The 14557-nt window shown below is 19.1% G+C and overlaps 4 protein-coding genes across 4 annotated transcripts; 2 read left to right on the forward strand and 2 right to left on the reverse strand.

The window, feature by feature from the left end:
• Nucleotides 1-211: 211 nt before the first annotated feature.
• ATPase1 (cation-transporting ATPase 1, putative) lies at nt 212-6644 on the forward strand (the record flags this gene model as incomplete). Its single annotated transcript, XM_028674379.1, has 2 exons — nt 212-6110; nt 6313-6644. 2 exons carry the CDS (start codon nt 212-214, stop codon nt 6642-6644), a joined length of 6231 nt encoding a protein of 2076 aa, XP_028530738.1.
• Nucleotides 6645-7640: 996 nt separating this feature from the next.
• Nucleotides 7641-8701, reverse strand: PGAL8A_00037700 (40S ribosomal protein S11, putative; the record flags this gene model as incomplete). Its single annotated transcript, XM_028674380.1, has 3 exons — nt 7641-7746; nt 7851-8028; nt 8530-8701. 3 exons carry the CDS (start codon nt 8699-8701, stop codon nt 7641-7643), a joined length of 456 nt encoding a protein of 151 aa, XP_028530739.1.
• Nucleotides 8702-10360: 1659 nt separating this feature from the next.
• Nucleotides 10361-11926, forward strand: PGAL8A_00037800 (tRNA pseudouridine synthase, putative; the record flags this gene model as incomplete). The annotated part of the gene is made up of 1 exon (XM_028674381.1): nt 10361-11926. One exon carries the CDS (start codon nt 10361-10363, stop codon nt 11924-11926), a length of 1566 nt encoding a protein of 521 aa, XP_028530740.1.
• A 382-nt stretch (nt 11927-12308) lies between these two features.
• On the reverse strand, nt 12309-13253 carry PhLP3 (phosducin-like protein, putative; the record flags this gene model as incomplete). The annotated part of the gene is made up of 1 exon (XM_028674382.1): nt 12309-13253. The coding sequence occupies one exon, from the start codon at nt 13251-13253 to the stop codon at nt 12309-12311; it is 945 nt and encodes a 314-aa protein (XP_028530741.1).
• Nucleotides 13254-14557: the final 1304 nt, after the last annotated feature.

Here is a 14557-nt window from a genome sequence, read left to right on the forward strand (position 1 = left end):
ATTTAAAGATTTTGTTTTTATAGTAAAAATACAAATTATATTTTAAAAAATAATTTATTAATAACCTTCTATTAAGAAAAAAAAATTAATAAATATAAACATATAAATGTTTTTGAGACTTTTTATTAAGAAGAGAAAGAAAATTTAAGTTCACTACACTTAGCTTTATGTAATTATTGTTCTAAATGAAAAAAGGAGTATACATTTGAAGATGTATAATTTGTTTGATTACAATGATGAAAAAAAGAAATATAAAGTTCTTTATAAAACTATATTAACAGAAGATGAAAATTTGTATGAATATAAAATTGATTATGTAGAATGCTATAAGTTAAAAAGTATAATTAAAACTATTCATTATATTTTTTGTTTTTTATCTTTTGGCTTGTTACCATTAATTTTTTCATGGTTCCCAATTTTTTATTTTAAGTTATTACATTCAAAATGTTCATTGAATGAATGTGAAAAAGTGTTAATTGTAACAAAAGAAGGTGGAAAATATATAGAGAAAATAAAAAATGTACAATTATATAATGACATAAATATTGTTTTGAATGACCATAATAATATTCCTAAAGAAGGTTTTACTAGCATTAAAAGTTTATATTCTAAAAATTTATTGAATACTTACAAAAATTCAGAATTGAAAAATAAGAAAAATAATATAGAAAAATATTATTCTGATATAGAGGATAATTATGAAAAAATAAAAAGTTGTGAAGAAGAATCAGAAATGGAAGAATATAAATATAATACTCATATATTTGAATTTTTAGGAGTTCGCTACGTATATATTAGAAGAAAAAAATGTTTTGTAGAATTATATTTTTATATAACATATCCTTTAGAGTTTATTCATTTAATGTGTGATGGTTTAAGTAGTCATAAGTTAATAAGAGATAGAAAATTATTATATGGAGAATGTAATTTTAACATTAAGTTAGATACGCTTTTTGTATTATTATTTAAAGAAATAATTCATCCCTTTTTTATATTTCAAATATTTGCTATGATCATTTGGAGTATTGATAATTACTATGAATATGCTTTAACCATATTATTTATTACTAGCATATCAACAATAATAGAATTACATTCAACACGTGCAAATCAAAAAAAGTTGAAAAACTTGATAGACTATAAATGTTTAGTGAAAGTGCACAGATATAATTCAATCAGTTTGTTGGATTCTTCTGATTTGGTTCCAGGAGATATATATGAAATAGAAAACAATATGAAAATACCTTGTGATACTATTTTATTAATTGGAAACGCTACAATGTCAGAACATATGTTAACTGGAGAATCTGTTCCTGTTAACAAAAGTAATTTGCCATTTCTTGATGAATATGATGATATAAATTTTTTTAAGCAAGAAAAAAATAAGAAAGAAAAATTAGATATAGTAGAAAAACATATTAGTGATATAATAAAATTAGAAAAGAAAAAAGAAGAAATAAAAAATTCAAATGTTAATAATATATTAAGTAAAAAGGATTATTATAAAGTAAAAAATCGAAATAATAAAAATATAACAAATCAGAGAAATACAAATATAAATAATAACTATATTATTTATAATCAAAAATCAGAACAAATAATTAATAAATATAATAATGAAAAGGAAAATATGAAAAGAAGTACTTGTATGATTAATGATTTAGACAATTTTTTATCTTCTATATCAGATTCTTCTTCAACATGTTATGAAAGAAAAAAAAAAAAAAAAAAAGAATTGGAAAGAAAATACGAAGAAAAAATAAGTAAGCATACCTTATATGCAGGTACAACCGTTTTATCAGTAAACAGTTCAAACGTAACAAAAAAAAAAAATAAAGTGTTAGGATTAGTTATAAAAACTGGTTTTATTACTACAAAGGGTAAATTAATTAATAATATATTACATTCAAAAAAAGCTCGTTTAAATTTAATCCAAGATTCATATAAATTTTTAGCTATATTGGCTATATATGCACTGGTTAGCGGATTCATAGTATTATTTTTGACTATTATCAATAACGTTTTTTCTAGTCATACTATAATAAGATGTTTAGATTTAATAACAGATGCTGTACCTCCTGCTTTACCTACTACTTTAACAGTCGGTATAACTATAGCAATAAGTCGTTTAAAAAAAAAATTTTCTATTTCTTGTATATCTCCATCCCGAATTAATTTAGCTGGACAAATAAATACTATGGTTTTTGATAAAACAGGAACATTAACTGAAAATAGGTTGGATTTTTTAGGTGTTATACCAATTAAAAATGGGGAATTATGTGATTTTATTCCTATAAATAACTATGGAAGTTTTTCGGATATAAATGAATACAATTACATGGATAAACAAAAGGAAAATAATCTAGAAAACGTTCACTTACTTAAAAAAGGTTCCTTTGAAAAACATGATAATTATATATTATCAACTATCAAAAAATATATAAATACTAATGACAGTAGGGAACTTAGCTTATTAGGGTCTAATTATAATATTGATCAATGTGAATATCATAATTTTGATGAAGAAATCAACAATAAAAAAATTATTTTTGGTGACTGTAATGCCGCAAATAACAATTATTTAAATAATTATGAAAATTGTAATAATCATTACAACTTTAATAATTGCTATAATGATGAAAATTACAACAATTTAAATAGTTATAATAACTGCAACAATAGTTTTTATGGTTATAATTTGAATAAAAAAGACAACTTTAATAAAATTATGAAAATGAACTATTCAACATTTCTTGATGCTTTGGCATGTTGTCACTCTTTAACAAAAATAAATAATGAGTTGATAGGAGACGTTTTGGAAATTTTAATGTTTCAATCTACTAATTGTAATATTGAGATAGGTGAAGACAATGTTGTCATAAAAGAATCAAAAAATTTAAATAGCAATTTTTTTTCTTCACATGAAGAAAACTATTATAATAAACCTATTTATTATATTTTAAAGAAATTTGAGTTTAATAGTAATCTTCAAAGAATGAGTGTGATTGTGAAAAATGTTGAAAATGAAAAGCATTATTTATTTTGTAAAGGGAGTCCAGAAAAAATTAAAGAATTATGTTTAAAAAATAAAATTCCAGATGATTATGATGATATATTACAAAAATATGCAAAATTAGGTATGAGAATAATAAGCTTGTCTTACAAAGAGTTGGATTCATATAATCATAATATTTTAAATATTACAAGAAATAGTTTAGAAAAAAATTTATCATTTTTAGGGTTTCTAATATTCGCAAATAAATTGAAAAATAGCGCATATGATATTATAAATAATTTAAAAAGTTCTGGATGTCATTGCATTATGTCTACAGGGGATAATATTTTAACTTCTATTTCTGTTGCAAAACAGTGTGGGATAATAAATGAAAATATTGAATCTATAATTATAGGGGATGTTAGAACTGTTAAAAAAAAAAAAAAAATAGTTTGGTATGTTGATAAAAATGATAACATTTTTAAAAATGAAAATATAAACTTAGAGAATAAAAAAAAAATAATTAATGATAAAGGTATTGATAATAATAATAGTAATAATAAAAAAGATGTTTTGGGAAATGAAAGAGAAAACCATACAGACTATATAGCTTTTGAATTTAATGAAAATCCTAATGAATTATATAAAAATAAAGATATGTATATATGCGATGAAGGTATTATGAAAAACAATAATAAATGCTATTATAGTAATAAAAATAAGAATTTAAAAAAGCAAGGAAAAAAAAAAATAGAAAGACATTCACATAATTCAAAGTTGGTTTTTGATGATTTATGTGAAATATTAATTCATAGAGATCCTAGAAGCATAGGTATTGTTTTATCTGGGGAAGCTTTTATATTTTTAAAAAAAGAATTTGAATGTTTAGATTTGCCATTTTATGATGAGTGTGAAAAGATAACATATAACATAATGAAAAATAATTCAAAGAAAAAAAAAAATAAGCTATATTATAATTCCAAAATTATTCCAAAATATATAGAAAAAATACATAATAAAAATTTTTGTTATAATAAATTATTTTACAAGATTCAAAGTAAGTTATTTGAAAATTTAAGCAAGGGTATTTTAAAAAAAAGACTAATAGAAAATAACAAAAGTTATATTAAAAAGAAAAATAAAAATACCTTAATATACGAACAATGTTCGAAGGAAACAAATTTAATTTATTTATCGAATACAAACAATGATGACGAAAACAGCTTAGTATGTTTAAATCATATTAAAAATAAGGAAGAAAATAAGCATGACAATTTAGAAATTTTAAAAAATAAAAAGAAAAATAATTTCCTTAATATAAAAAACTATATTAAAATTACACAAAAAAGAAAAATAATGGATGCTTTATTAATTAAAGAGGATTCAGACCAAAAGGAAGTTTTGAGCAAGAGTTTAAGAGTGAATTCTTTAAACAATATAAAAAGTTTAAAAAAGAGAAAAATAAACCGATTTGAGGTTTTAACAAAAAAGGTATTATCCTATCCCAAACCTCTTCTTTCACTCTGTATTATAAAAGAAAAAAATATTTATAAGGTAAATTATTTTTTGCAACCTAAGGAAAATTCTTTTTTCAGATTAGTTTTTCGTTTCATTGATTACTTTGTTAACATGAGAAAAAAAAAAAAAATTAAAAAACTTGGGGAGTTAAAACGTAATAATTTATTAGAAATCTCATCTTTTAATAAAGCAAATTATAAGTCATATAATTTAGATAGTATTCCTGAAAGTCATTTCACGATAGACATTTACAGTAAAACCTGCAGAAAGAAAGATAAAGAAAAAAAAAAAGAAAAATTTACATTTTTTAAAAATAAATTATTTAACATTAATAGCAAAATGGGAATAATAAAAAGAAAAGAGAACAGAAAATTTCAGAACAGGACTAATTTTAAAGATTTATATTTTTGTTCAAATAGGAAATATAAAAAATTAAAGGAAGATTATTTGTGCAATTATAATAATTCACAGAAATTTTCATTAAGTCCAAGATTCCTTGAAGAAAAAATTCCTCATAAAGAATTTAATAGTATTTTAAAATCTAATAAAAATGAGAATAGTAAAAAAGAAAATGATGCATACTTATTGGATGAAGATCAAAAATTTATAGAGAACAATGAAAATATGAAAAATAATATATATTTAAAATCAAACTTTTATAAAAGTAAAACTAACTTCAAAAATAGTTCGTATTTTAAATATACATATTTAACGAAAAAAAAAAAAAATAAAGTAATTAATAAGAAAAATATGCATATAAATAAAAATAATCTTCTAATGAATAATTACTTATGTTTCTTAAAACAGTCATTATATCATGAATGCAAAAAAGATACATGTTATAGGTATTCACATATTAAAAATATAAAATTGTCAATATATGAATATATCTTACGAGTATGTACTGTTTATGCTCGAATGAAACCAGAATACAAAACACAACTAATTTTAAGTTTAAAAAATTTACCACATATGCCTTTTGTTGGAATGTGTGGAGATGGATCAAATGATTGTGGTGCTTTAAATTGTGCCGACATTGGAATTTCATTGAGTCATAACGAGTCTTCTATATGTGCTCCTTTTACATCTGATAATTTTTATTTAAATAGTGTAATTAACATTTTAGTTGAAGGAAGAGCAGCTTTGGTTAATTCATTCCAACTATTTAAATTTATTTCTTTATATTCAGTTATGCAATGCTCAGTTGTTCTTATTTTATATGCTTTCTCTAATAATTTAACAGACAACCAATTTATTTTTACTGATATATTTACCATATTACCTCTTTCCATTTTTATGAGTTGGACTTCGGCTAGCGAAAAATTATCTAGTAATTTGCCTTTAGGGAAGCTATTTTGTTTTCCTGTTCTCTTTAGTATATATGGACAAATTATTATTCAACTGTTTTTTATATTTATTAGTTTGTTTTTATTATTTTATCAACCTTTTTATAAAAATGATACCAATTTATTTCCTCTTGGAGATGCAGCAAACAAAAAACTTATTTGTTCAAAAAATACTTTAATATTCATTATATCATCTTTCCAGATTTTATTTATTTGCATATCTTTAAATATAAAAACGGAATGGAGGAAAAGTAAGATTTTATAACCATTTACATTTTTTTAATTTTTACCTCATAAACTTTTCTAATTTTTTTGGATGCATGTGCTACCTTAGACACATATATTTTTATAAGTTATATACGCTTTTTTTAAAATAATAACAAAATATATTATTGTAAAAGAATATTTTTATCTACATCTTATATTTTATTTATTTTTTTTTTTTTTATATAGGTGTCATAACAAATGCAGTTTATATGTCTTGGATTTTGATATTAATTTTAATTAACATCTTTATTACAATTTTTTCATCAGATACTTTTTTATTAGGTCCCTTAGTGCATTTTTTGAAAAAATATTTAAATTTGGTTAGTTTTCCTATTTATTTCAGATTTTATATATCACTTATTTTAATAATCAATTTTATATGCACATACTATTTTGAAAAATATTTTATTAGATATTTAGAAAAAAAAGAAATGAAAAAAAATTATAAACAAAATCACATAAACATTTTTCCTGTTCCATCTGAGATAGATACAAAAGTTTTTGTTACTCACTTATAATGCTTATTCTGATTTTTACATTTCAAAAAAAAGTTTATTATTTTATGTCTTCATTTCGTAAAAATAAAAATTTTTATAAAATTAAAATTTTTTTGTAATTAAATTATTATATAGCAATAGTATAGAAATATCATTTTTTATTCTAATTACATTACCGTCTAAAATATTTAAAATAATGCTATTTTATATATGTTTTCAATATTATTTTTTTTCATGAATAATAATTTATTTTTTAATTTTATGAAATATTATTGATTTGTTATATTGTTTTATCATAATAATACACAATTATATTTTTATATAATGTTTGCAAATATTAAATACCATACTATTATTTAATTGATTAAAAAAAAAATCGTTTGCTTAATTAAAAAGAAGTATAATCCCTCTTTTATTTTATCAAAACTAATTATATTAAAATATTCAAATATGTTGCATGATTTTATTTTTTTAAGGAATATTATTTAAATGCTACTTCAATTATAAGTATACCATTAATATTTTTGTTTTTTGTTTTTTGTACTAATATGAAATTTAAAATATTTTTTTTTTCTGTTTGTTTTTTTGCATATACATTTATAAATGGAAGGAAAAAGACAACATACACTAAGTATCTAGGTTAGATAAAAAAATAAAGTTTGTTTAAAATATTATATTTTTTTTTAAATTTTTTAAAATGGAAATAAATAGATAGTTACAACAGTTTATATATAAAAAGAAAAAAAAAAAAAAAAAAAAAAAAAAAAAAAAAAAATTTGTTAATAAAATTTCAAATTTTTAGTATTAAATTTATTTTTTTTGGGAAATATAAAAATTGTAATTCATAACTAAATAAAAATGTTCACCTTTATTATCAGTAATACTTTATAAATTTGTAATAATATTTAATTTGTGAAAACAAATATATCTATATATATATATATATATGAACTAAAATAAATAGGAATATAAAAAAATTATTTTGTTTTTCCTTATATAAAGATATATAAATACATTTTACAAACGTCTTCCTCTTCTTCCTGACTTCTTTCTTGTTGAGTCTGTTGGGATTGGTGTGACATCTTCAATTCTTCCTATTTTTAATCCAGAACGAGCTAATGCTCTGCGTATGAAAAAAAAAAAAAAAAATAAAAAATGAGAATAACAAAAATTCAAAATTATAAGAATACGATCATATATATATATATATATAAAATATATTTTTACCTTAAAGCTGATTGTGCTCCTGGACCAGGTGTTTTTGATTTTGTACCACCAGATGCTCTCAATTTAATATGAATAGCTGTAACTCCTAATTCCTTTAATCGTGCAGCTACATCTTGTGCAGCCATCATAGCAGCATATGGACTTGATTCATCTCTATCTGCTTTAACTTTCATACCCCCTATATAAAAATAAAAAATGATTAGAAAATGATATTATTGTTAAAAATTGAGAAACAAATATTAATATGTGAATAATTTTAAAAGGGTAAAACAAATGTAAAATATATAGGTACAAATAAATATGTATATATAAATGTTATATTTTTTGTTTTCAATTTTCTTAAGATATTTCCTTATGTATTTTTTTAATATTAATATTTTTTCATATTATATATTATTTTATATTTCATTTTTTTTTTTTTAAATTTTATATTTTATGTATTATATAATTCACAATACTTCATATTCTATATAGAAGTTTTCTATAAATATACAAAAAATTGAAATAGAACTTAATTATGAAGTTTATTCTATATAGATTCCTTTATATATATATATATATATACATATAAATATATAAATTATTTTCTGAAAAGCAAAATTTTAACTATTAAAAATAAACTGCACAATATATATATTTCTCGTTAATTTTCACTTAAAAACTAAAAAAATATTTTAACCTGTAATTCTGACTAATGTTTCTCTTCCACTTAAATCAGTTACGTGTATAAATGTATCATTAAAGGATGCAAAAATATGAGCTACTCCAAAAACTAATTCTCCTTCTTTTGCTTGAGGTCCTGAAACTACAGCTGTTTCTGGTTGAGGTGTTTTAACTTTTTTTGTTGCCATTTTAATCAATTATTTAAAACTACTTTTTTTCTTTCTAAATTTATATATATATATAATTTATATATACAATTTGATTTTTAAATTTATAATATTTTTTTTTTATTTTTATTTTATTTTTTTAAATAATTTCTATGTAAAAAAAAATTTTAACAAAATTTTCATTCAATATTTTAATTTATATAATTTTCTTGATTCTATCCATACTTTTTTTTTTCCTTTATATTTTTAAATTTCATATTTCTCTTCATAAAATAAAAAAAAAATAACAGGAATTTTTTTTTTTTATTTTTTTTTTATGCTCATATGAAAAAAAAAAAAAAAAAAAAACTATAAATTTTATAAAAATATAATATATGAAGTGAAAAAAATAAAGATACGTAAGTATAATATACATGTAAATTTGAATTTGTATATTTGTTAATAAAAAAAAAAAATATTTTTTTATTTATTTTAATTGTACAATTAATTTAATGAAATAATATCATTAAAAGTTATAAAAACTAATTTTTTTTTTAAAAGGTAAGATAATATAAATCTTTAAATAATAATTTATATATTTCATAAAACCTCTTTAATCACTTTGCATTCTTTATTACATTTTTTTTTAATATAAGATTTATTAAAAAAATTAATATTTATATTAATTAATAATAGTTTATCTTTTTTTTTTTTTTTTTCATTTTTAAGTAATTATATTGTATAGATTTTATAAAGTAATACTTTTTTCTTTTTTTTTTTTTTATTCTTTTATTATTTCCCTATGTTACATAATATATAATATTTTTTTAAAATTAGAACATTTTTTAGTTGCCAAATTTATCCTAGTAATTTTATATCAAAATACAAAAAATTTTACAATGTAGAAAATAAAACTAAATCATTTTTTTCTTAAATAATTTTTTATTTCTCTATAATGAGAATTTTAAAAAAACCATCATTACTTAATTTTTTATTATTTACTTATTTTATTTTATTCTTTCGGTAATATTTCAATTTATAATAATGATTTTATGAGATTATATATTTATAAAGGATTATAAAAATTTTTAACATTTAGATTTTAAAAAATAGAAATTCCTTATCTATTTTAATATTTTAAATAAACTCGTGATGATTGGATATTAATACGAAACTTTATAATTTTAAAAAAAATTTTTAATTATAAAAGAATATAAAAAATATTATGTTTGTGAAAAATTACTTTTTTCTTTATATCCTTATATAAATTTTACAAAATATAAAAAAATGTATGTTCTATATGTATTTGAAATATAGGAATTGTAATGAGGAAAAGTTCAGAATTATCTTAATTTTATTATTTAATTCTTAAATTGAGAGAAAATAATTATATAACGTAAGACAATTAAGAAAAAATTTTTAAAATTATGAGATGTTCTTGTATGTTGTGCATATATTTTTGTTCCAATTTTTCTTTATATATACGTACCATTATCAATTGGTATAAATATATATATATTTGAATTCTTTGTTATTATTGTTAACTCAAATATATATATATGTATATATGTATATATATATATATATATATTTATATATATATATATATATATATATATATTTATATATTTTTCCTTTATTTAAAGTGTAATAATAAAAATTACATTAAAATTGAATATGAATATATTTTTTTTATTTTATATGAGCTTCTTTATAAAATTCACAATATATACAAAAAGAATATATAAAAAAACTAAAAAACAAATAGTGAAAAATAGACATTTAAAATTAGATAGAATAAATTTTTTAAGATCAAAGTTAGATAAAATAAGAGTGATTAAAAAAAATATGGTAAACAATAGTGAGTTAAATGAATTAAAAGAAAAGGTTATAATAAATCGTGAAAAATTAACAAATTTAATATTAATTATTGATTATGATGGCACATATTATAATGGTTGGACGGGTTTGGAAAACAGTAGTGAAGTATATTTAAATGCAACAAAAAATTATAAAAATAAAAAGATTCACAATGAAAAAAACGAAAATAAATATACTACAGTGCAAAATACAATATTAAATTGCATATTAAAGATACATGGGTATGGAAATATGGAAAATTTAGATAGTTCTCAAAATTTAAAACCTTTTGATTTTATAGGGGTAAGTAGAACAGATAAAGGGGTACATGCAAAAGAATATGTTTGTCAATATATATCATATGAGAGAAAACCTCCTTGCAATGGAAACTTGAATCAAATAAAAAGATCATTAAATAGTTTATTAAATAAAGATATCAAAATTTTAGGTGTTTTAAATTCACCATTTGATAATTTTAACGTTAGATATCATAATATAGGAAAAATATATACTTATAATGTTGATATTAGAATACCTAGTCAGCCTTTTGAGAGAAATTATGCATGGCAACTTTATGATGATCCAAGATTTTCATTTTTGTTAAAAAAAGAAAAAAAGAAAATTGAAGATACTAGCTTAAATGATTATACTAAGAAAATTAACTACGATAATAAAGAAAATAATTTATGTTTTAAAAAATATCACGAAGAGAATTTAAATTTTCTTTTTGATGAAAAATTTAATGATTCAAATGAAGATGAGGAAATAATTAATTCTATTGAGAAGAGCAATTATGATTCAATAAAAAATATAAAAGAAAACGAAGAAATTGAAGGTAGTTTAGATTCATTATCAGAAGGAACATATAACAATAATATTATAAATGAGAATAATATTGTGAAAGAATCAAATAAAGATAATATAATGGGGAATAGTTTAAAAAATAGTTATGATATAACCCATAGTATAAGTATAATAAATAACAAAAAAGAAATTAGACCTGTAATATCATGTAATTTAGAAAAAATTAAAGAATGTTCTAAATTGTTTATAGGTTATCATAATTTTGAATGTTTCAGAGGAACATTAAAAGGAACAGAAAAGTTACGAAAAATTAATACATTTTGTAATATTCATTTTTTAGATGTATATGAATTAAAGAATAATTTATATCAATTTGTTATTCAAGGAGATAGGTTTTTATATCACATGATTAGAATAATAATAGGCACTCTTATTCAAATTGGTGTTGGACTCCTAAAAATTGAAGACGTAAAAGATGCTTTATATTTATCGAAACCACTTAAAGTAAAATTATGTGCCCCTTCACAAGGGCTTTGTTTAAAAAAAATTTTATTTAATCCTTCTATTCATAACTTAATTAATTCAGTATTACAAAATAATTAAAATATAGATCGTTATATTAATAACATATTTGATTTTTAAGTATTTAAAATTATTAATTTATCTTATTAATTGTTGTCATTTTAAATTTTCTTTAAAAAAAAATTATTTTAATAATATATTGAGATATATTTGTTTATAATTGTGTAATTTATTTGTGCTATTCCATATAAATTAATAATTCAGATATATATATATATATATATATAATTTTATTCATATGGGAATATATGAATATAGTGGATTTGTTTGTTTTTAGTAATATTATAAATACATTTTTTCTTGAAATAAGAAATATGTATTTATTTTTTTAATTTAAATATTTTCTTTATTTTCTTTATTTAATTTTTTTTTTTTTTTTTTTTTTTTTTTTCTTACATTTTTTTTAGAATTTATTTAGTCTAATTTTGCTATCTAAGTAAGAAGAAGCATATCCTCTTGATCTCATTTCTTTTTCTTCAGATGAAGATTCATCATCTTCATCATCATTATTTTTATATTTGGTATTAAACATATTAAATGATGCATATTGCTTTTCTGTTTTAACTCTATTTTTATTTTTATAGTCTTCATCATTATCATTATCACTTATATCAGAATCAACATAATTCTTATATTTTAAAATCTTATATTTGTTTAAAAATTGTTCAAATGATTTTATATTTAAATTATTAAGTCCTCCTTTTATATGATTTAATAAATTACAAATTTGATGAATACAAGTACCATTATAATAAATTAAAATAGTTGGTAATTTAAATTCTGGATAATTTTCTATAATTCTATTATATACACCTTTTGTAAATTTTATGTATTTATGCTTATTGGCTACATGTTTTAAAATTTCATTTAAAACTTTACATGCTACTACATTATCTGAATACAAATGTATAACAACGTAAGTTCCTTTTATGTTTTTATGTTTTCTTTTTATTTCTTCTTCATCTTTATCATCGACAGATTTTTCTAAATATTCATTTAATGGATTTTTCTTACTTGCTTCATTAATTTCAGTGATAAAATTATCTTTTGATATTTCGTAAATATCTCCATAAATATCTAACGCTCTATTTCTATTTATTTGGTTTATTCTATCATTTTTATATTTTTCAATGATTTTTAAATATTCTTCATCTACGCAATTTTCTTCCATTAAATTTAATTCCTTCAAATTTTTCTTTTCTAAAACATTTTCATTTTCAATTTTGTCAATATTTTGTAAATAAATTTCTTCTTCTTTTATTTCTTTTTCTAATGGTGGTAAATTACCAAATTTTCTTTGTAAATCATCCCATTCCGTTGTTTCATTTGTTGGATTAGTTGTTGACATTTTAAAATTAGAAAGGGATGAAAAACTATATAAAAAAAATTTTAAGGAACTAAATTAAAATTTAGAAATTGATATATAATAGTCAATATTCCAATTAACACAAATTCAAAATTTATTTAAATAAACATATTAAAAAAAAAAAAATAATTCAAAGAAAATTGAACTTTTATTTAAATATAAGTAAAAGAATTAAAAAAAAAAAAAAAAAAATAGATTTAAAATTGTATATATAAAATGATGAAAATTATTATAAAAAAAAGAGAAATATATATTATAAAAAAAAGGAGAAAAAATATATATATATATAATTATATATTTATATATTTATTCATATAAAAATAAAAAATAAAAATGAAATATTCTTTTCTTAATAACAATTTATTTTTTTAAATGCAATTAAAAATGGACAGATTTTTTAAGTAATCAGGAAATTAAAAAGCTTTTTTTTGTTTTAATTACAGTGTGAGTTCTAACATATTATAAAAAAAAAAATTTTTTTTTTAATTAGTTAAAATTATGTAAATATGTATTTTTATTTTTTTTTTATTTTTCTTTTCGTATTGTGGATTAAAATTTCAAAACAAGGACTTTTTACAATTATATGAATATAAGAACACAATCAGACAAAATTAAGAAGCATAAAATAAAATGAAAATAAAAAAGTGAAATAAAATGAAACTTTTGTACTTAAAAACGAAAGGATTTTGTTCCATTTCTTTCATTAATGAAATTATTAAATGAAACTACTTAATTTTTTTTCATTTATTCAGTTTTGTTCCTATGAAAGTGTGTAAATTTATAAAAATAAAAACACATGAATATATAAAAGTATAAATTCATAGAACTTTTATTCTTTTTATTTTTCATATTTCTGTGGAAAATAAAAAGTTATGAAATTCAATAATAAAATTTTAAAGAAATATTTGCAAAAATACATCATGAAAATAGGAAATTCAAATACTTAGAAAAAAAAAAAAAAAAAAAAAAAAAAAAAAAATGAATCAAATTGAACCTATAAAAAAGGTTTACAGTATGTACACTTTTTCACGTTCATTTTAAAAGGATTTTACGAGTTTCAACTTACTACAACTTTAAATTGTAAAGATATATATTTTGTATTTTTAATTTTCATTAAGCATAAATAAAAATTATTGCTTTCTATACTTTTTGATTATAATTACCATAAATTTTTTTATTTTGTCAAAATTGTTAAGAATATCAAGTTTTATCTTTTTTTGTTTTTAAGTCAATATTATTAATTTATATTAGTATATAAAAAAAAAAAAGGAAAAAAAGAAAAGTGA

This window comes from Plasmodium gallinaceum (genome assembly GCF_900005855.1).
Source record: "Plasmodium gallinaceum strain 8A genome assembly, contig: PGAL8A_v1_21, whole genome shotgun sequence".
In the NCBI taxonomy this organism is placed as follows: Eukaryota; Apicomplexa; class Aconoidasida; order Haemosporida; family Plasmodiidae; genus Plasmodium; species Plasmodium gallinaceum.